The sequence below is a fragment of the Microcaecilia unicolor genome, chromosome 4, assembly GCF_901765095.1.
Source record: "Microcaecilia unicolor chromosome 4, aMicUni1.1, whole genome shotgun sequence".
NCBI lineage: Eukaryota > Metazoa > Chordata > Amphibia > Gymnophiona > Siphonopidae > Microcaecilia > Microcaecilia unicolor.
Genome location: NC_044034.1, coordinates 342408795 through 342433114, shown reverse-complemented (window position 1 = coordinate 342433114; position 24320 = coordinate 342408795). Strand labels below are relative to the sequence as shown.

The window sequence follows — 24320 nt, the reverse complement described above, 5'->3', positions numbered from 1 at the left end:
AAGGGGGCGACTCCTGAACTCAGGACAGACTGCATAGACAGGCTGTTCAGTACTGACTGATGGCTAGTCCAAGCAGTAGTGTGAAGCGTGAACTGCTTTCCAGCGAAGCCAACATTCAAAAGAACTTGGGTAGTAACAGTGGTTCTAATCTGGTGAGAGCTTAACAGTCTGTCTGTAACAAAACTGAATGCATGATGCTAGCCAATTTGCCACTGGAATTCAAGTCTGCTGGGGTCAAAGGAGACATCTGGGTAGATTTTTCTGAAGTACTTTAAGTAAGCAAGAGCCTGTTTGCAGTCCAGAGTGTGGAGGGACTTCTCACAGGTGTGCTTGTGTAATTTAAGATGAGATGTAGTAATTTAGGCTGAGGAGGCAGCAATGCTTTATTATGATGAAACTGAGTTTAAGGTCCATGGTGCGACCGCACCTCGAATATTATATGTTCAATTCTGGTCGCCGCATGCCAAAAAAGATGAGTGGAATTCGAAAAGGTACAGAGAAGGGCGATGAAAATGATAAAGGGGATGGGGCGACTTCCCTATCAGGACAGGCTGAAGCATCTAGGGCTCTTCAGCTTGGAGAAGAGACAGCTGAGGGGAGATATGATAGAGGTCTATAAAATAATGAGTGGAGTGGAACGGGAAGAAGTGAATTGTTTGTTTACTCTTTCCAAAAATACTAGGAGGAATAAAAGACCACGCCACTATAATATCAGTACATCTGAGCGTAAGGCCATCAGAGATTTAGCCAATAATCATGATATTGTTATTAAGCCCGCCGACAAGGGCGGAGGAATTGTGATCTTGGATAGGATTGAATACATAAATGAAATCAGGAGGCAACTTGATGATTGTGAGTTCTATGTGCCCTTGGATAAGGATCCTACGGAGGATATTCAGAAGGACATTAAAGAATTGGTGGACATTGCATCTAGGATGGGTTTTATTACACAAAAAGAAAAGGACTTTTTACAGGTTACACACCCCACTATTCCAACCATTTGTGTGTTGCCAAAAATACACAAATCATCTACAAACCCTCCAGGCAGACCAATTATTTCTGGAAACTGTTCAATTTTGGAATCCTTATCTATATTTGTAGATTTTTTCTTGAGGCCATATGTACCGTTGATTCCATCTTTCATACAGGACACTACTCACATGATCAATATTTTGCAAGATTATGAGGGACCATTCACAGACACAATACTAGTTACAATGGATATAGAATCATTATACACAAATATCCCGCAGATGGAGGCCCTCAGGATTATTGAAAATACACTACAAGGAGATCAACACATAGACGAATCCCCTAATCACCTGATTCTGACGTGCGCAACCATTGCATTAACACAGAATTATTTTAGTTTTGAAAGAACCTATTATCAACAAATAAAGGGCACGGCCATGGGTTCAAGCATGGCTCCTGACGTAGCAAATCTGTATGTTGGGGACTTTGAAGAACGATGTTTGACATCACATCCATTCAAACAAAACATTAAGATATATCACCGATATATAGACGATATTTTTATTCTGTGGCAGGGTAATGAAGATACCCTGCTTTCTTTTTTTTTGAATGGATCAATACTCAGGACCCTAATCTCCAATTCAAATCAGATCATAACATTCACCAGATTAACTTCCTAGACCTTACCATCCAGAAGGACGACTACTTGTTTTATACAACCATCTACAAGAAACCTACCAATCGCAACACTTTTCTGCATTATTCCAGTTACCACAAACCTCGATTGAAAAGTAACCTTCCTCTATGTCAATTCCTTCGGCTTCGGCGTATTTGCACAGATTTTGAGGAATTCAATTTACAAGCTGCATCCATGGGTGATAGATTTGCCGCCAGGGGATATTCTCAGAAACACATTGCAGCAGGGTATGCTAAAGCCTTAGCTCAAAATCATGACAATCTCCTTCAACCTAATCTACAGAAGAAAACTCCAGATATTGTGTGCACACTTAAATATTCATTTTTGTCTAAATACATTGCAAAATCCATATGCAAGCAAGCATTGGCGTATCCTGGAGGGTCTTGACTGCTTCAGTAATAAAGAATTAGTCATTGCATACTCAAGAAAGAGAAAACTGAAGGAATTTTTAGTCCCCTCTACTCTGCCAGATATAAGTGACCCTCTGGACAATCTACATTTGGGACATACAAGATGAGGACGATGAAGTGTATGTGACCTTTGTATAGAAACTACCAATTTTATATATCCAATCACAAACAAGACACACATGTTGAAACATTCATCTAACTGCAATTCTTCTCATGTAATTTACATCATCCAATGCCCATGTTCCTTACTATATGTGGGCAAAACTATTAGATCTATCAAAACATGTATCATTGAGCACAGAAGCTGCATATCAAGGAACATTATGTCAGCACCCCTGGTTCAACATTGGAGCCATATTTAATGTGGAATTGTTGAGTCATTTTTAACGTGGAATTGTTTTATTATTATTTGTTTAAAAATCATTAAATTTTGTTCATTTTGAAAGTCAATTTTTTGGTCCTGTCATTGGTTAGCCAGGCTCATATTCCCACCTTTTTGGTTACATTTTATGCTTCGTAGGATCTATTGAGTTCTCCACGTCAGTGGATTCTCTTTAGACTTTTGTGGGGTTGAACAACTTTGCTGAGCTTATCTGCTTTATGGTTCTGACTGCCTTAAAGTGGCTTGGATTTATATGAAACTAGAAATCAAAAAGTCTCCTATTTGTGCTGATTCTCAGCATAGTCAAAGGAAACCTCTAGCTCTGACTAATCTCAGAGAAGTTCCCAGTCAAATACTTGGAGAACATAATATTGTTCTCAGCTCTAGATGACTCATAGAACAGCCTTTTAGTTTTTGACTAGGCTCCCTAAGTGAAATGAGAGACACGGGCTACAAAGCTAAATGTTGGAAGCATCCAGTGGTACAAGGGGGAGCATATTTGACCAAGTTGATTTTAGATGTCTACCAGTCCAAGATATTCTGAAGTGAAACCGGTGATCAAACTTTGGTAAAAAGAGGCTGGGTAACCCTTGCTTCCGCCACTGGGAGAAGCTGAGCCTTTGTACGTTGGGCCAAATCTGGGAGGAGGGGGAGCTAATTGCATTCCAGGATAATAGTGAAGAATATGGTCTCTCCTCTAGTCATGCTTTTCAATATCAGCAAGTACATAATCTCATCACTAAACGAGCCAAAGACGAGCTGATGTTGAATGAATCGTCCCTAGAAAGGGCATTGGCAACTGGGGCTGGAAGGGGCAGTATCTCCCGAATATATCAGGCTCTTCTAGACGGCCAACACTCCATTCTATATTACACCTCGAAGTGGGAATCCGCATTGGGCACTTCCTATAGCTATGAACAATGGAAGGTAATGTTTAAATCATTGCTTAAAGTGTCTATATCTAGCAGTTTAATGGAGAATGGTCACAAAATCTTATATCAATGGTACTATACACCCAAGTGTCTGTCCAAAATGTTATCTGGCCACTCAGCTTTGTGCTGGCGAGGCTGTGGACAGGAGGGGGATATGATACATATTTGGTGGGCTTGCCCTCAGGCCCAAGAATTTTGGAAGTCTGTTCTGAAGTTAGTGTTTAAAGTTTCTGGAATGTCCTATCTTTTATTGATGTCACATTGCTTGTTACATGCCAAGCCAAGAGGGGTGAAATCCTTTACGCATCAGTTGGTCTCCTCCATGTTTGTGGCGAGTAAATTGATACTAGCTGGTGCATGGAAACAAACTTCTATTCCAGGACCGCATCATATTTTAAAGAAACTGGACTATATTAACTTAATGTCTAAATTGACAGCATTACGCACTGGCAAAATTCCGGCATATCACCGCATATGGGAGCCCTATATCCAATGGTCAGCTGGGCCTGAACGCTGCAACTGGCTACAATGACAGAGAGACTTTCTATACATTTGTTCAGTAAGGGTGAAATTTAGAGGGGAGGGGGGTATGGAAATCTTACTTGTATAAGGGTTATCTGCATTAAGCTTTGTTACTAATTATTCTGTAAAATGGTTTCCCTAACTGTATTTTGCAACTTTAAAATAAAAGTTAAAAAAAAAAAAAAAAAAAGAGGCTGGGTATTACTGACCACAATGGAATTTGGAGATCCCATTGTAGCCGTTTCATTTTGCGGCACAGGAGAACATGGGATCGCAGCAGCCATACGGCCTAATATCTGCAAATAAGTTCTGGCCATGATCCATGGGGGTGCATTGAACATTTTGAGCACAATGCAATAGGTTCACATTCTATCTTGTGGAACAAAAGCTATCACTTGATCTGTGTCTAAGAAAACCCCTATGAAAAAAATCATCTTCACAGGTTGATGTGCAGTCTTTTCAAAGTTGATGAGAAAACAGAGGATCTGCAGAATAAGAATAATTATATTCCTGAGACAGACCAATTAAGCTATCGGTAGCCTATTGTCTAGATATAGAAAAACTACCGTATTTTTACATATAAAGCGCTCACAATATATAAACACACACACGTCTGGAAACTGTGGAGCCATGAAAAAACAAAACAAAAACTAACAACATGCTCAGAAATATACCATTCTAGAGTGGAGGAGTGGCCTAGTGGTTAGGGTGGTGGACTTTGGTCCTGGGGAACTGAGGAACTGAGTTTGATTCCCACTTCAGGCACAGGCAGCTCCTTTTGACTCTGGGCAAGTCACTTAACCCTCCATTGCCCCGTATAAGCCGCATTGAGCCTGCCATGAGTGGGAAAGCGCGGGGTACAAATGTAACAAAAATAAAATAGATACTATTGGAGGTTCTACATGGAATGTTGCTACTATTGGAGATTCTATATGGAATGTTGCTACTATTGAAGATTCTACATGGAATGTTGCTATTCCACTAACAACATTCCATGTAGAAGCCTGCGCGGTCACATTGGTGATCTGCAAGGGCCGACTTCTACATGGAATGTTGCTAGTGGAATAGCAACATTCCATTTAGAATCTCAAATAGTAGCAACAGTGGAGGAGTGGCCTAGTGGTTAGGGTGGTGGACTTTGGTCCTGGGGAACTGAGGAACTGAGTTTGATTCCCACTTCAGGCACAGGCAGCTCCTTGTGACTCTGGGCAAGTCAATTAACCCTCCATTGCCCCATGTAAGCCGCATTGAGCCTGTCATGAGTGGGAAAGCGCGGGGTACAAATGTAACAAAAATAAAATAGATACTATTGGAGGTTCTACATAGAATGTTGCTACTATTGGAGATTCTATATGGAATGTTGCTACTATTGAAGATTCTACATGGAATGTTGCTATTCCACTAGCAACATTCCATGTAGAAGGCTGCGCAGGCTTCTGTTTCTGTGAGTCTGACGTCCTGCACGTACATGCAGGACATCAGACTCACAGAAGCAGAAGCCTGCGCGGCCACATTGGTGATCTGCAAGGGCCGACTTCTAAATGGAATGTTGCTAGTGGAATAGCAACATTCCATGTAGAATCTCAAATAGTAGCAACAGTGGAGGAGTGGCCTAGTGGTTAGGGTGGTGGACTTTGGTCCTGGGGAACTGAGGAACTGAGTTCGATTCCCACTTCAGGCACAGGCAGCTCCTTGTGACTCTGGGCAAGTCACTTAACCCTCCATTGCCCCATGTAAGCCACATTGAGCCTGCCATGAGTGGGAAAGCGCGGGGTACAAATGTAACAAAAAAATAAAATAAAATCTAGCAGCCTTTGGCTAGCACTGGTGTCTTTCCTCTCTCCCTTTCCTGCAGCCTTTCACACATCCTGCATCTATCCCTCTCCCTTGCCCCCACTGTACTTCGATGCCGTCTCTGGTGATAGCAGTGATCCATACAGGCAGCCTTGTATACAAAATGGGATGTTAACACTCCAGTCCTTCTTGGGAAGGAGGACGTATCTGGAATAGATACCCTGCCATTCTTTTCTTACGATGGAACAGCTTCTAATGCATTGGGCTGCAGCAGAAGCAGAACTTTTTCTTGAAAGACGTGGGTGCAGTCTTGTTGAGGAAGCCAAGATCAAATCAGAGGCCTTTCAGATTCCTTTCAAAAGGAATCTGAGATGGTATCTGGGATCTTAAGCCAAGCAACCAGGAACCCATTAGAGGCTGACCGAAACCTACCTACCCCCTAATAAAATGTTGTGGCAGTAATCCTTGTGCTAAGAAATATGGATGGTGGCTTCCTCTTGAGCCCATTACTAGTGCTTCCTTAAACAGAAGTAGACTTATATGTTTCAGAAGAAGTATTTCTGACCTCTATCCCTGTGGATATATGAGCCAGGGCCGCTGAGAGGGGGGGGGGCAGGGGGGGCAAAATTCCCCAGGCCCGGCCTCCAAGGGGGGGCCTGGTGCCGGGGTCTCTCTCTCTCTCCTGCTCTTGTCAGGACGCAATCACCAAGGTCCCAGCAGGAGAGAGAAAACTCCAGCGCCGGGCCCCCCTCCAGCGTTACTCTTTGCTCCGCCTCTACTGCCGTGCCGAGCGGCTGCTTTTCCCCTCATGTTTTGAAACTCAGCATGCACGATGAGAGAAAAAAAAAAGCAGCCGCAGGGCCAAGGTATTTGAGTTACAGCGGCGATCCTGGAGAGTCAAGTCCACAGATGTCTCAAACTTGGCCCTGAGGAAGGTTTTAAGTAGAAAACCCAACAGAGTTAGGAACAGTGCCTACTTCCCCTTTTACTCACAGAAATATACTCAAAGAAATATATAAACACCTCAAACTTTGAGAATATCTAAGTTAGATTATTTCATACCAGCTCCAGTTTTAATGCACTCAGTGGGACTAAAATTCCCACTTTTATTGGCTGTGGGTAAGAATGCTTGTACTTTTAGACAATACAATGTTTCTGGATCCAGTTCCAATTTAGGGATTGTAAATTGCGTACGTTCTTCCTCGAAGCGTTTTTCCTGTAAAAGAAAACAACAAAAAAAAACTATATAAATTGTGTCTTGTTGAACTAGACTATAAAATTATCAGTGCTGGAGTTTAGGATTAGTTATTTCTTTAGCAAGCAGTGATAAACAGTTCTCCCCCTCCCCCCCCCCATATCCAAAACCATTTAACCAGTCAGGAACTGCACCTAGCCAGTTAAATGGTACTTAGCTGGCTAAACACTAATATTCAGTGTGAGACAGCCAGCTATCTCAACTGAATATTAACACTTGGGGGGGGGTGGGGGTGGGGAGAAATTCTATATATGGTGCCTAAAAGAAAAAAAAATTGGCACTGAAATCAGTGCAAAGCATATTCCTCCATTGCCCCTGGTACAAAATAAGTACTTGAATATATGTAAACCGCTTTGAATGTAGTTGCAAAAACCTCAGAAAGGCAGTATATCAAGTCCCATTTCCCTTTCCGAGATTCTACATGGAATGTTACTACTATTGGAGATTCTAGATGGAATGTTGCTACTATTGAGATTCTGTTGCTACTATTTGAGATTCTACATGGAATGTTGCTATTCCACTAGCAACATTCCATGTAGAAGCCTGCCCTTGCAGATCAGCAATGCGGCCGCGCAGGCTTCTGTTTCTGTGAGAAACAGAAGCCTGCGCGGCCGCATTGCTGATCTGCAAGGGAAGGCTTCTACATGGAATGTTGCTAGTAGAGGAGTAGCCTAGTGGTTAGTGCAGTGGACTTTGATCCTGGGGAACTGAGTTCAATTCCCACTGCAGCTCCTTGTGACTTTGGGCAAGTCACTTAACCCTCCATTGCCCCTGGTACAAAATAAGTACCTGAATATATGTAAACCGCTTTGAATGTAGTTGCAAAAACCTCAGAAAGGCGGTATATCAAGTCCCAGTTCCCTTTCCCTATTTGAGATTCTACATGGAATGTTACTACTATTGGAGATTCTAGATGGAATGTTGCTACTATTTGAGATTCTACATGGAAAGTTGCTATTCCACTAGCAACATTCCATGTAGAAGCCTGTCCTTGCAGATCAGCAACGCGGCCGCGCAGGCTTCTGTTTCTGTGAGAAACAGAAGCCTGCGCGGCCGCATTGCTGATCTGCAAGGGAAGGCTTCTACATGGAATGTTGCTAGTAGAGGAGTAGCCTAGTGGTTAGTGCAGTGGACTTTGATCCTGGGGAACTGAGTTCAATTCCCACTGCAGCTCCTTGTGACTTTGGGCAAGTCACTTAACCCTCCATTGCCCCTGGTACAAAATAAGTACCTGAATATATGTAAACCTCTTTGAATGTAGTTGCAAAAACCTCAGAAAGGCGGTATATCAAGTCTCATTTCCATTCTATAATTGGTAATACACTTAGTTGATATTTCAGTGCCTAAATCTACACGAATCCTGCCTTTCTTCTAAAGTATACATATTGAGATTTTTAAGGCTGTTCCCATATGCTACCACACTGATAAAATATTCTGGAGAGTAATTGAATGCACCACAGATTTTACTTTTATAATTAAAAGAAAAAAAAAATGTAAAATGTAAACTGCCTCCCCCACCCCCCACCAAAAAAAAACTAACAAACAAACCCCAAAAACCTATAATTTGTATCAACCTCCTCAGGTCAATTTTGAATAAGACCAGATAACACTAATATCATTAGTGCCTATTAAACCTCCATGACATGTTGGCTGCACTGAAGGACTAATATATATCAGATACTATCAACTACAATATTCAATTTTGTCCAAAACATTTTATAAATCAAAGTTAATATATAAGCTCTAAACATAGTATCTTTTAAAAAGGCTTTTAACAATGGTAGTCCATATTCATTACCCATGCATTGGTAGAATTCTTCCAGGTAAAAACTCGGTAGGATAAATCAGTAAAGCCTAGAAAATCCTTCATGGACTGGTTTCCATCCTCTTCCGGATGAGAGATTTCAAGGTGGATTGAGCCATCGATCAGTTTTACCTCTACTTTTGATGGAGGGCCAATCTCAGCTGAAAGACGTACAAGTCACACTTTGAAAATATGTTGACCAACCAAAATAAACACAGAACTAAACAAGATATTAGTAGAAAGCTTGGCTATGCTAGGTATACCAGACACCGTGTGAAGTGTGTTGAGGGAGGGGGAGAAAGGAAGTGGTAGGGAGGGGGAAGGTGAGAGGGGGGAGGAGATAAAGGAGAGAGAGGTGGTGGAGAAGAGAAGGAAAAAATAGGGTGGAGGGAGAGAAAGGGGGAAGGCCAGACATAAGAGGGGAATAGGAGCTGAAAAATGGCCATGGAGAAATGGGAAAGAGCAAAAGCGGAAAGAAGGAAGAGCACACAGGGAGGTCTAGAAAAAGAGAAGGGAAAGGTGACAGATAAGGGAATTATAGACAGGTGGAGTGGAAGAATGTTTGCGACAGGGGCGTAGCCAGCCTTCCGTGGGAGAGGGGTCCAGAGCCCGGGGGGAGGGGGCACATTTTAGCCCTCCCCCCGGCGCCGCCCCCCCCCACCGCCGACATTGCCGCCCCCCCCTCCCGCCGCCGCTGCCGCCTACCTTTACTTTTGCTGGCGGGGGATCCCACTCCCCGCCAGCCGACGTCTTCTTCTTAGTCGCTTCCCGCTCTTCAATTTGTTTGCTGACGTCCTGCACGTACACGTCAGACTCAGAGAACAGAACTGTTCTCTGAGTCTGACGTCCTGCACGTACAATTACGTGCAGGACGTCAGCAAACAAATTGAAGTGCAGGAAGGACTGAGAAGACGTCGGCTGGCGGGGAGTGGGATCCCCCGCCAGCAAAAGTAAAGGTAGGCGGCGGCGGGGGCGGGTTCGCCGGGAGGGGGGTCCTGGGGTGAATCTGCGGGGGCCCCGGCCCCCTCAGGCCCCACGTAGCTACGCCACTGGTTTGCGAGGAGGATAGGAGCAAGGATGTGTGCGAGTGGAAAGGGAGTGACAGGAGAATGGTAGAGTATATTTAGGATATTTTAAGTTGGGGAGGGCAGGGGGGAGAAAAATAAATGTTGTGCCCACCCACTTTGGGCTCAAGCTCACCCAAAACTGAATGTCTAGCTACACCACTGATGCTCACACATATCTCTAAGGGCCCCTTTTACTAAGCTGCATAGGCGCCTACATGCACGCCAAAATAGACTTACCGCCCGACTACCACATGGGCTCTTGTGGTAATTTCATTTTTGGCACGCGTCCGATATGCACGTCTGAAAATTATTTTTTATTTTCTGGCGCAACCGGGCACGCGTAGGTCACTACCACCCAAATTCTTTACCACTAAGTCTATGGCTGGCAGTAAGGTCTTAGACCCAAAATGGACGCGTGGCAATTTTGATTTTGACACATGTCCATTTTCAGGGAGGGGGGGGGGGGGGGGGGAAGAGGCCTTTTTTTACAGGTGTGCTGAAAAATTATTCTACGCGCGCCCAAAACCAGCGCCTACACTACCGCAGGTCATTTTTCAGCGCGCCTAAAATTGGCAGTGCCAATCACAGGTCACATGTCAAATCTGCAATTTTTTGTATTCTTAAAAACTGCTATTTAGCTGGTGAGAAAGATCAGTGCCTGCAGCATTTTCCTGTCACATTCACAGGTTTGAGTCTCAGCATGGTTAATACATTCACCTTTCTGAAAATAAAACAAATCAGAACACACTCTATTGGAGAGCAAAATAACAATGTGTATATTGCCTTTCCTGTCACTGGGTGCTTTCTTCTTTGGAGCTGACATTTAAGTAGACGTTTATAGTAAGGCTGTAAGGTTGAGTTTAGAGGACACAAGCAGTTTGGGATCTTACTTACAAGTGCTATTTTTTTTTCTTCAGTAGTGGCTTTTTCTCCTTTACTCGGGAGTTGTTTTCCCACTACCTGTTATATTCAGTCTTGTTTAGGAAGCCTATGATAGAGAACCCCTTTGAGGTTGATTTAAAAGTCCACAACTTCCCTCAGGGTAGTTGAGACTTCATCCTATATAATAATTCTCACCTCCAACGTTCTGAGGCTGCCTGGAACCGTGGCTTCCTCGGAGGTGGTCTGCTTCATGGAGTAGATAAAACCGACATCACCAATCCGACGCACAGCAACCAACCGCGACCCAGCCAACAGCAAACAGCGACCCAGAGGCAAGGGGAGGAGTAGGCTTCCCCCCTGTGCCTAGGAATCAGTCGACACTGGCTGCCAACCTCCCAAACCACCTGGGAACACTAACCGGCCTCAAAAAACTGCCGCTGCCCTCCCTCTCCAAGTCCGGATTCAGACTATCGGAGAGGATGAAGAGGGAGGGCGGCGAGACGGTGAGTGTCCAATGTGGAGGAGGTGGCTCAGGGCGGGGGTCCACTGGCGACTGGGAAGAGGGGGGAGGGAAAGAGCAGCGGGTCTGAATCCAGCGCAGCCGTCATCCCCGTTAAATAAAAACAAAGCAAGCACACCTATGAGATGCTGCAGGAAGTTTCATAGACAGGAGTGGAAGTGAGCAAAGCAACACTGAGCCTGCCTGTGGGTGGGAATACTGTGGAATATAAATACTATAAATAAATAAATAAAATAAATAAACTCTACGGTAAGCAAGGAAGCCCATTGGTTAATCTCGGTTTCCACTCCCTTACGCAGCCGTCATTGGTATACACTCAAAAACAAGCACACCTAGGAGCTGCTGCTTCACATTGTTGTTTTTAAATTGTTGTTCCATCTGAAAAAAGACTAAAGCTGTTTCAACTGGATAGCAACTGGGAGGGAGGGAGGGGGGACCCTGCAACTGGAAGGGAGGGAGGGGGGGACCCCCCTGCAACTGGGAGGGAGGGGGGACCCTGGCACATACTCTCATTCTCACACACACACTCGCACCCAGTCTCACTCTCTGTCACACACACTCGCACATTCAATCTCTCTCTCACACAGTCACTCACACACACTCTCTCAAACATACACACTCCGAGGAAAACCTTGCTAGCGCCTGTTTCCTTTAAAACAGACATGGGCCTTTCTTATTAGTTTTTAATAAATGTGGTGCCCACGGGTTATGGAGTCCTCTATCACAGCTTTTTGAGCAAAAGTGTAGTTTAGGGTTCTTAACTCAGAACACAAATCTAGAAACGTAGCAAAATCCACAAAAGAACAGAAGAGGTAAAACCCATCTTACTGTCTCTGCTAGGGGTGAATGCTATCTCCTTAGACCAAGTTGATTCTTCTTTCCCATTGATTGCCCGCACACGAAATTCATACATTCCTTCAAAAACAATTTCTGGATTTGAGGATAAGTCACATTCAGTGATGGTAACCTTCTCACATCCAAGTACTGGATCCCAGCAACCACGGTTATACTTCTTTTTAAAGGCCCTAGAAAAAGATGCAGACAGATGTTTATTAATGAAATTGTATTTTTATTCATCTTTATTAGCACTTTTCAGGTTTATTTAAAATATCTGCTAGAAAGAGAAAGCTGTATATTTAAATAATGCTAAAACTGAAATGACATTTACAAATTAATTTATACATGGATGCAACAAAGCAACCAAGTGAACTGAGAAGTTTAAAGATATTACTGCGAAGTCCGCAATTATTAATGCACTTATGGTGAAACTAACAAATCAAAGAGTAATGGGTCTGAATATCTGTTGATACTGTCAAGACTAACAACCCTCTCACAGTGCCCAAATTTCACTGTATTAAACAGATAAACTTGGGAAGTTTTGAAATAGACATCATCCTCATTCATCGAGCTAATTATCTTTTTCTTAGAGAATCCGTCCCCTTCTGGTTAAATGTAATTTATCTGGGTAAAACACATTAACTTCCTAGGACCATGCATGAAATACACTAATCTAAATTTGCTTGCCTGAAACTATGCTTGGCAATGGCTGCGTTTTAAGAGTTCTTGGCCCTTTGCTTGGCCCCTAACTCTTGAGTTATCCTGCAGAACTTCCTTCATGTCTCTGCTTTAGTCACTACAACCAACATACTCCAAGATTATCAACTAGGGGTGGGCAATTAACGTGTTAACAACAAGATTAACACATTCAATTTTTTTTTAAACACAGAAGTTCATTTTAATGGTGCAACATTGTTTTTTTAACACATGCCCTGCCCCCCCCCCCAATGTTTAACTATAAAGCTGAGCTCCGGAATTTTCTCCTTCCTCACTGCCTCAAAATCTTGTCTTCCTCTTAATGGTTGGGCTCTGCAGATACCTGAGCTGTACCGTGCCTGTTCAGGAAGTTGGGGAAGTCTCGTGGGACTTGACGTTGTGAGCTTTCCCCAACTTCCCGCATGGCGCGTCTCAAATATCTGCAGAGCCTGGACATGCAGGGGAAGACAAAGAATGAGGCAGGGAGGAAGGAGAAAAATCTGGAGCTCAGCTATAAAGGTAAATGTGGGCGGGCAGGCGGTCCTTTGAAAGGTAAAGATGCCCGGGGTAGTCCTTTGAAGATAAAGATGTCATTGGTCGAAACCTTTCCAAACAAAAAAATAAAACCAAAACGTGGGCAGTTAGAGTATTCAAGGTAGCCAAGGTAACGAGTTGAGACAGTACTCCATTCACAGCTCAAGCAAACCAACCAGGCCACCTCTGTTAGCAACCACCTCACTGCTGTACGTATCAACAATGAACTGTGCAGGAAGAGCAGAATAATACTATTACTAAAGTTTAAGTTACAGTACCATATTGATTTTCACTTCGGTTTCAGCGTAACATTTTGTAACGACATATGATACTTTTGAAAGTTTATGTTACAGAACCATTAAAGTACTGATTTTCATTTCAGTACCAGTATTACATTTTGTTGGAATTACACTTTATGGGCCAAAATGCATGCCCTTTTTGGAGCACACGATTAATCGCAATTAACAATTTTAATCATTACCCACCTCTATTTATCAACTGGGGCTGGAAATGCCCTGAATCTGTAAATCCTGAACAGAGGACAGCCTCAAAGCCTAGGAGACAGGATATTCAAGGGTTCTGGAGATCAGGTTTGCAGATTTCCCCATCTTCCTTAGGGGATCCCTAGCAACTAACCAAGTACCTTTCAAGTTATTTGCCTTGACTGGCATGTGGAATCCTATAGGGCACTAGAATAATCAGGAGTAACTGGCAAACCCAATTTGCCCAAGTGTTCCCATCCACACTGCTTTAACTCTCCTATCTTCTCCTATCTCTCAGCTGTCAACCATAGAAGCTCAACCACCCATAAGGATATTGCAGTGGCGTACCAAGGGTAGTTGACACCCGGGGCCGGTCATTCTTAACACCCCCCCTCCAAAACCCAGTTCTAGGCATACCGAGAATATAAAACACTCAGGACCTATAGAACAATTCTAGAATACCACAAGCAGTAATTTATACAAGTCACACAAGGAAAAGGAAAGCATCTTAAACACTACAGTGAGCACTAGAACATCAATTCACCTATTGTAAAACGAAAACAGACAGCAAAGACCTGGGATATGAATTGAAGGGAGTAAATTTTGCAAAATTGATAAAAGATATCCCCAGGCAAGTTAGCGGGGCAGAGCTACAGGAGAGCCAGTATAGGATATTACACAGGGGATACATGGCACAAACACAGGCAGCAAGAGCGGGCTGTGCACCGGATGCTCAGTGTGTAAAGTGTAGACAAGGGAGAAATACACTTCTGAATGCATTTTGGAGTTGTATCAAAGTGAAAATATTCTGGAAAAGGATCCATAATTACCTTGAGACTCTCATAGGCCACAGACTAATTCCCTCGTGGAGAGGGGTGTTATTAAACAAAAGGGGGGCCTATGAGCTATCAGACAAGAACATGGATCTATTACTGGGTAAGGCATACGCAGTGGGGAAAAAATGTATACTGAGGCATTGGTTGCAAGAGGAACCACCCACCATCTGGTTTTGGAGGAATAAATTTCATGAGTTGATGTTATGGGAGGCTAGAGCGGCACGCAGCATCCCAAAGAAAAGAAAAGCCTTTATTTCAATTTGGAACAGATATTTACACAATATCTCACATAAAGCGAGAAGCGCAGTGCTCAATAATCTGCCCCTATTATAAGAGGAGCACAGTGCCAAAAGAAGCAAGACCAATATTTTACACTCTGGTAGGAATAGCATGTGCAGAGGTAGAGGTAACTAACCATGATGTTTAGAGAACATTTTAAGCGAGTAGAGGGGGAGGGAGGTTGGGGGGAAGGGGGGTATAGGAGTGGGAAGGGTAATGTTCAATGCATAATAGAGGGACATGTGTATTATTAGATAGGAGAACAATCCTTTGAAGGAGCACATTAAGAGGACCCACCAGTAAATATTGTTGGGATAATACACTGAATAAAACACGAGTTATAAATATTGGAGTTTCATATAAAAGTTTATTGTTAATAGTTATGCAACTGCACAGTAATTATACATGTACACATTATAGATATAGGAGAAGACAAGAAGGAAGGGATAGGGGAGAAAAGTTTGGAAAACATTGATGATGGACATTTCAGGTTTAGTAATATGTACTAGACTTCGCTGTTATACGATTTATATTGACTGAGATGGAATTGTATACCATGTGACCTCATCAATAAAAAATTGTTGAAACATAAAACGAAAACAGACAGATTAGTACAAATTGTCGATCCTGCACAGTCAATGCCAACTGAAAGCCACGTCTTTCACAAACACAGATACACCCTAATCCACTATAGAATAGGAAATCATAAACTTTCTATTTAGACAAAAATTAAACTGAAACCCCAAGATGTTAGATTCTGCATACAATGCAAGACCACAGAATCAGAAAATGTAAATTTGAAAAAACTAATACCAATCACCACTTTACAAATTAACAAATAGAAATATAACAAGTATAGAAAATAAAATAATACCATTTTATTGGACTAATACATTTAGCTTTCAGAGGCCAAAACCTCCTTCCTCAGGTCAATACAGTATAGTGCTGTTACAGTATCCAATCCTGACCTGAGGAAGGGGGTTTTGGTCTCTGAAAGTTAAGTCAAAGTGTATTAAAATTAGTCCAATAAAAAGATTACCTTATTTACATGTTCTATTTATAAACATCTACAATACTACTTTATCCTAAAGCAAAAAAAAAAAAAATTATATATATATATAATTTTTTTAATTTTTTTATTTGCAGTTTGTTGTCTCTGGTTTCTGCTTTCCTCATCTTCTTTTCACTGTCTTCCTTCCATCCACCATCTGCCCGTCTGCCATCTCTCTCTCCCCCTTCCACCCACTATCTGCCCTTTCTCTCTGCCCCTTCAATTTACCATTTGTCCTCCCTCTCCCATCCATCCAGGGTCTGCCCTCTCTCTCGCTCCCCCATCCATCCATCTATCTATCCAGGGTCTGCCCTCCTTCTCACTCCCCCTTCCATCCAGGATCTGTCCCCTCTCTCTCTCTGCCCCAAGTTCCAGCCCCATTATCCCACCTGTCCCTAGTTTCATCCCCAGCCCTTTTCTCCCACCAGTGCCGAGCTACAGCCCCAGCTACTTCTCCGTCCCCTTTTCAGCCCCTGCTCCTTTTCAGCCCCCAGTTCCAGTCCCCCTTCATCCCACATGCCTTGCATTAGGGCCCCCCTTTTCAGCCCCAGACCCATTCTCCCACCTGCCCCAGGCATGGCCCCATTCTCCCACCTGCCCTCTTCTCAGACCCCAGTTCCAGGCCCCTTCTCCCATCTGATCCCCCCCCCCCCCGACCCAGTCCCCTTCTCCCATCTGAGCCTTCCCCTCCCCATTCCCCATCTGCCTACCAGTTGCGTGGACAGATGACCCTCTTCCCCTGCCACCCGGCACCTGACCCAGCCTTTTAAAAAAAATCTGTGAAGGTGGCAGCGCAGCGCAATGCCTCGCATCTGTCTGCTTGGTGTGTAAAGGAAGCAAATCGCCTCGTGGGCCGGCCTTCCCTCACTGTGTCCCACCCTCTGATGTAACTTCCTATTTCCGCGAGGGCGACTGAGTCCAACCACTGTTCCTCTTTGAGACCCCTTCCATGCTTGACTTCGGGGTCGGTGTCTGTACCTTGGGGTAAATCTATGCAGCCCATTGCCGCTAAAGTTTTCCACGCTCCATCCGGCTGCTGTAATTTCTGAGTTTTACTGCCAACTGTTACCAGTATTCCTTTCGGGTAGATCCACCGATAGCGCAATCCCATTTTTTGCAGGTATCCCCTCCGTTTTTGTAGAATGCTCCTTGCCAAATCTTGAAAGACCTGTATCTTAGCACTCCTCCATGTAATCTCGCCCAATGCTCGAGCCTTCCGCCAAACAGACTCTTTCACCTGGAACTCGTGGAAACATGCAACTATGTCCCTGGGGTTTTCCCCTCGTTGCGGTCCCAGACTTCGATGTGCTCTATCAATCTTTATTCTGGTCTGTTCCTGCGGGTCTTGGGCCTCCAATCCTTGGTGAAGAATAAATTCACTAAGTGCTTGCGTTGTTGTTTTTTTTTTTTGCATCTTTAGACTGCTCTTCCTCTGGGATTCCTTTGAATCGCAGGTTACATCGCCCGGCTCGATTCTCAAGGCCTTCGACCTGTTGTTCCAGTTCCACCTTCATTTGTCTTTCCTTATTAACACTCTTGTGCAGTCCCTGCAGCTCTTCTGCCATGGTCTCAACTCTCTCCTCCGCCTCAGCCACTCTATTACCTATGTCTTTCACTTCCTCCTGAAGTTCAGTGACCGCAGCCTGTGTGCTCTTTCTGGTATTTATCATTTCAGTTTTGAGCTCCTTGAACCAGCGTACTATTTCGCTCTTTCCAATGTCCTCTTCTCTCATGCTCTGCTCCTCGGGATCATTTTGGCTCCTCGTGAGGACAGTGCCGGGCTCATTCTGCTCGCTTTTCCTGCCGATTCCGCCGCAAATTTATATTTCGCTAGCTTTTTCCTGGCTGCCATAGTCGTTAGTGATTTTATCCTTTTAGTAAGGAGAATGGCTCACGCTATTTCCCGGAGTTCACCGCGTCTTTCTCTTGCGCTCCCGTGGAGCTTCACAATTAAGCTGCCATCCAATAACGGTGACGTCACTTCCTCCCCCTCCCTTCTATTTCATCCCACCCATGTACATTTCCCTTCCATTCATATGTAGCCTTTCCCTTCTCCCACCTGTGCAACATGTGCACTCTCCTCTCTACCTCGTACTCCAGTCGTGTGTCCCTCTGCACTGCCTCCTCCAGAGTGTGTGTGTATGAGAGAGAGAGAGAGAGAGAACGATGTAGTCCGTGCGGCGCAGGAGTCGGGACGTCAGTGGCAAGTTGTGGTGCGAGTTCCGCGCTCACCCGCTTCCCTGCTGGTTACAATGGAGTTTGAGCGGCACAGGAGTCTGGACGTCAACAGCCAGTTGTGGCGCGAGTTCCTGCCTCGCGGCCATTCTGAGTTTGACACGGTGCTCATTAACGTATACGGGCTCCGAGTTCCATGCCCCCTCCCTCCCTCTCCTTCCTTCCGAGTTCCAGGCCCCCCTCTCATCCGAGTTCCATGCCCCCCTCCCTTCCGAGTTCCATGCCCCCCTCCTTCCCTCTCCTCCGAGTTCCAGGCCCCCTGCCTCCCTCCCTCTTCCTTTCTCCTCCGAGTGTCAGACCGACCTGCGCTGCCCGCCCTCTTCTCCCATTCCTCCGCCTGCCCCTTGCCTTCCTGCTGTTTGCAAATCCCTTGCGGAAACAGGAAATGAGGGTGGGACCAGAGGCAGAGCTGAGAGAGAAGGGAAGGCAGGCTGAAGCGCAGAGCTTGCTCGCCTTTCACTGCTGCCGCCGGACCCAGAGGTAAGATGACGACTTTTAAATTCTGGGCGGCACGCAGGAAGGTGAGGGGTAGGCGGAGGACTGGGAGAAGAGGGCGGGCAGCGCAGGTCGGGCTAGCACTCGGAGAGGGAGGGAGGGAGGGGGGCTGGGAACTTGGGAGCCTATGCATGGGGTTTATTGCACCAAAGAAACTTCTCAGCACTTGTTCTATTATCCTATATTAGGGTTACCATTTTGTGTCCTCTGAAAAAGAGGACACGTCACGCCCCCTACCCCGCCATGCCTCATGCCCCGCCATGCCCCCTTCGGGTCCTCGTTCCGCCCCTATTCCCCCCTCCCCCCCCCCCCCGTCACATAGTCCCCTTCCCCCCTCTCACATACTCCCCCCTCACTTACTATCTAGCCCTGGTGGTCTAGTAGCGTCTTCTCTTCGGGGCAGGAAAGAGCCCCCTCTTTCCTGCCCTTGCCTGCTGCATCCTCCTCGGTCTGGCTGGGGATTCAAAATGGCCACCGAGAGTTGAAGCGGCCTCGCGAGAGTTCAACTCTCGGCGGCCATTTTGAATCCCCAGCCAGACCGAGGAGGATGATAGACAGGGGAGGCAGCGCTCCGGGCAGGAAAGAGGGGGCTCTTTCCTGTCCCGAAGACGTCACTAGACCACCAGGGAACATGGTAAGGAAGGGGAGGGGACGGGAGACCAGACCCATGGCGCCGATCGCCCGCCCACACGCACGCGCCTGCCCGCACCCACGTTTGTCCAGAAATCCGGACAAACGTGGGTGCAGGCAAAATCCGCCGGACGCCCCGGACATGCCCTCAAAAAGAGGACATGTCCGGGGAAATCCGGACGAATGGTAACCCTATCCTATATAATAATTTGCACCTCCAACGTTCTCTGGCTGGCTGGCACCAGCTTCCCTTCCCTCTCACTGTTCCGTCCTCTGACATCATTACATTTTTGACGCGAGGGTGGGACAATGACTGGTTATGGATGTTACAAACCTAGGCATGCCAGAAGCAGAAAGTTGGAGATGCAAATTATTATATAGGATTTGCACACACTGTATATTTAGTAAAGAAAGTTGCACTAGTATACGTGATGAGGATAATTTTTATGCGTGGGCATTATATACTACTGCAAAGAGTTAATACCTTCCAGGTACCAGACCAAAACAATAAATGAAACGAATTAACATAGTAATTTTCAGATAAAAGCTTCTCAATACCTGCAGAATGCCACAGCAAAGGTCACATTTTCACCATATGTTTCATTCCAATACCACTTTAGCACATAGTTTCTGTTTAATGCATGAACCCGCACGTTCTCAGGGCGAGGCACCTTATTTGCATCTAGAAAACAATGGGGAAAAGTGTTTGTTAAAACTGCACAGCAAGAAGGATGTTCCTTTTCTAATATTTTGTTTTTCTTTTAAACTGCCTTCAAGTTAAGAACGCATGAACTTTTTTGATTTATTCTTCTATTATCCATGGTGATATCATTTTCCCCAAAGGTCACAACAACGATATAATGAAAAACTCAGAGCAACATCGCAGTTTAACAAGACTAATTACGCCAATATTAATACACCATGCCACACTCTCCCTATCGTGAATAACTTAAAACTCCTGGGTGTTACTATTGATCGAAATCTCACCCTTGATTGCCATGCGAAGAATGTGACATGTTTTTTGCTATGTGGAAGCTGAAAAGAGTGAAACCTTTTTTCCCAAGGGAAGTATTCCGCAAACTAGTGCAATGGCTAGTACTGAGCCACCTGGATTACTGTAACTCCATTTTCGCAGGATGCAAAGAAAAAAACCCATTAAGAAAGTCCAGACTGCCCAAAATACCGCAGCTAGACTCATATTCGGAAAGGCGAAGTATGAGAGCGCCAAACCCCTCAGAGAAAAAAAGATCGAATTGCATTCAAGGTTTGCACCTTAACCCATAAAATCATCCATGGAGAAGCTCCATCATACATGTCAGACCTAATTGACTTACATGCACGAAACATCAAAAGTTCATCACGTACCTTCTTAAGCCTCCACTACCCCAATTGTACAGGACTCAAATACAAATCACTATAAGCATCTACCTTCACATACCTCTGCACAAAATCATGGAATAAACTACCGAATGCTACAAAAACAACGCATGACTTGACAACCTTCCGGAAGTTATTGAAGACGCACCTGTTCAAAGAGACTTACAATAAAAATCCTCCTTAATGACTTGATTCCATTCTATATCAAAACCAACTAATACTGATCCCTTCTAATTTGATTATGTTAATCACATTATCATTATATCTTAACCTGTTTTATTTTGTGGTATGTAAATAATTCTACTGACCTATCTACCTAATTTCTTACACAGTAATATGTATGTTATCTTATTGCTGTTATTCAAATTACTCTCTCTGGCTTTGATAGATTGTAACTGTTCCAAGCATAACGTACGGTTGTTGTCATCAATAAAAATGATTGAATGATAAAAAAATACTAGTAAAACCTGGTATTGGCACGCCTTAAATCTAGGTTCCCAGCCAGAGACTTGACATTAACTCTAGACACCTAAATGCAGCAAGGGTGCACATAACTTACAGTAACCTGTAAGTTCTACATATAATTTGGAGTCCTGCCTATGCCTCTTACGTCTGCATGCAATAGCATTTTATGTGTGCCCTTACAGAACAGCGCTTAAGGTATTAACGAACATAAATGCTGCTTTTTGATGCATACACGCATGTACATAAAGGGGCATGTAACTGTGGGTGCTCAGTTACAGAAATGCCCTTTAAGACTCCAGTCACCATGGTTGGCCAGTTGAAGTACCATCAACCATAAGTGCCAGTTTTGTGGGTGCAGTATTTCGGCACCCTCAAAACTGAGTAAACTACTTCACTGTGTTCTGGAAGGGGTAATTTGTGTTGAGTTTAACTCTCCCAATCATTTTGGAAACGTGGCTCCTGTGCCATCATCCTCACAGGATGCAATTCCATGTTAACAGACTAAACTCAGCTTCCAAAACCTTTACTTTTTAGCTGACATAACCCCATTTCAGCATCTGAAAGTTCACCTGATTCTAGATGACTGCAAAAAAAAAAAAAAACCACCACCACCCAAAATTAGCAGCAAGAGGGAGGGGAGAGGCCACACCCCACTCAAATTCTGAAAACAAGAACCGGTGGATGTAAACTTGTGGTTTTGTCAGGGCCAGCGCAACCCAGTGTGGCGGAGGCATCGACCTCTGGAGGGCACCCCACAAGCCATGCTTACCAGTAGCTCAAAGTTCCAGCCTCAGCCCCCCTCAGCTGTTAGTTTGAGCCCCAGTCGCCACCTATCTGCCCTCCCACAACAGCCCCCTTGCCAACCATTTCTGCCGCCCTGCATGCATTCTTAAAATCTTTGAATCAGCGGCAACGTGTCTCCACCTGTAACAGCCGTGCTGCCTCAGGCCTTCCCTTACTGTGTCCCGTCCTTCTCAGATGTAATTTCCTGTTTCCACGAGGGCAGGACAGTGAGGGAAGGCCCAAGGCAGCCTGCTTTCTTCACAGATGTAGTGAGCAATGGCCTTGTTGTTTTAGTGAAATCCCACCCCACAGATCTCTCCACATACCTTTAGATGGAAGCAGGAGGAATGCCTATGCCCTCCTGCCTCTAGGCCTGCCCTCATCAAAATAGCAGCACCTAGCCCCTGCCCGGTGCATCCTGGGATGCACTGGAAGGAGCCTAAGTACCATATAAGGAGTTTTTTTTCCTCTTATATGGTACTTAGACCCTCCCAGCGCATCCCAGGATGCACCTGGAAGGGGCTGGATATCACTAGACCACTAGGGCCCATGTTCACTGGGGGTGGGGGGTCACTTGCCTACAAGCAATTTATTTGGGGTTGGGTGTAAGGGTCCACGGCGTGACTTTCCTGTCAGCGCCTGAGCCAAATCAGCACTCAGGCACGGGGACAGGAAAGTTAGCACAGGACAGTACTGACAGCTCAAGAGGTGTCAGTAGATTCTAGTTCTTAAGGCAGAGGTTTTCACATGCGGCATTTCTCTGTGCATTGCACAGCACCACTAATGAGCTCATTTTTTTTTTAGTTGTAATATTGTATCATTGATGCATGCATAAATGATACAATATCACGCCAATCCATATAACTCTGATAGTAAACATTTCAAACCTGTACTAATACATCTGAACATCTATCATCAACATTTTCAGTTCCCCCTTCCCCTTCTTTATGTTTCAACGGTTTTTATTGATGACAAGTCAAAAAGTACAAATCCACCTTAACATGGCGGCATCAATGCAGTTTTACAGAACTCAACGAAGTAACATTTCAAGAATATAGCATTGCGTACAGTCATCAAATTTTTTTATATATAACTTTTATCCCCTCCCCCTTTTTACTGTACTCTATATTTAACTTTTAATATTTCAACAATTATTATTGATGAGATCACGTGGTAGACAATTCTGTATCCATCAGCATAAATCTAATAACAAATAATTCCGTCATATATTAATGAACCTAAAACTTCTATCATCCAATTCCCCCCCAAACTTCCCCCCCTTCCTTTCCTTCTTAAGTATTCATGAATGTGGTCCTGTACTATTACCAGACAATTGCATAACCAATAAACTTTTTATATTAATCTCCAATAATTATGTCTCTTGTTTTACTCTGTGTATTATTGATTTGTTTATATACAAACGGTTTTTATTGATGGACATACTCCAGTTCAAGCATATGAAATGTTTACATTTTATATCCTTTCCAATATTTCTATATTAACAACATAACTTACAACATGCCTATCCCATCACTTTTTTAAAACATTTACTGCCTCCCCCCTCCCCCCCCCTTCCAAGAAATGAGAAGCAACAACCCCCTTCCCCTTCTTTAATATGTTTATTGACTGTATCCAATGTTAAAGAGAAAATCTGTACAGAATTATTGTCAAGAAAGCTTTATAGGAACCTTTGGACTGTATCAATCAGTGACCATAGTATTGTTCAGCAAGTTCAAAATGAAAATAAAAGTATGGAATGCTGTCAACATTCTGTAGTCAGTACATGTAATGCCTGTTTCACTACTTTCCATGTCTCCTCCATCGTATGCCAAAGTTGTGAGTCAACAAGTTAACACATCACAGTTTTTGAATGTCATCCTCCTTTCCCCATCTCACAGACTCCCTTCATTCTATATCATACTCATCCAGTCTACCCTCCCCTTCCCTCCTAACCCATCCTGAGGTATCTTCCAGAAATGTACCCTGCTTTAACTAATGAGCTCATTTTAATACTAGCAAGCTCATTAACATAGGACGTTCAGTCACTGCTTCTGTGCATGGTAAAGCAGTGGGCCAAAAGCCTCTGTGCATTACATGCAAAATGTTTCATCTAGACGGGCCAAAATGAGTCTAAATGAAACACTGAAAGCCAAGTTTGATTTGAGCATCGGGTCCCAATGATTTTGTGACCCCCATTTGAAAATACGATTCATAGTTTGGGAACCAGCAATTTATAAAATACTGACAGAGGAGCTATCCAGCTTACCTTCACTTTCAGTGTGAACACAGTACGTTGGGCTAAAAGCACTCTCTTTTTCTCCAGTATATAACAATGCTTTGATCTTCAAGCAATAGGTAGTGTTTGGTTCAAGATTATCAATTC

At 44.1% G+C, this 24320-nt stretch overlaps 1 protein-coding gene across 1 annotated transcript in view; it reads right to left on the bottom strand.

The window, feature by feature from the left end:
* Positions 1 to 24320, bottom strand: part of IFNAR1 (interferon alpha and beta receptor subunit 1) — a 60886-nt gene that overhangs the window by 11059 nt on the left and 25507 nt on the right. Inside the window, exons 6-10 of the mRNA XM_030202159.1 lie at positions 24204 to 24320; positions 19871 to 19994; positions 12066 to 12262; positions 8763 to 8929; positions 6772 to 6925 (exon numbers count right to left, since the gene is read on the bottom strand). Of these exons, the coding sequence (XP_030058019.1) occupies positions 6772 to 6925; positions 8763 to 8929; positions 12066 to 12262; positions 19871 to 19994; positions 24204 to 24320 (759 nt within the window). The remainder of the gene's footprint in view (positions 1 to 6771; positions 6926 to 8762; positions 8930 to 12065; positions 12263 to 19870; positions 19995 to 24203) is intronic.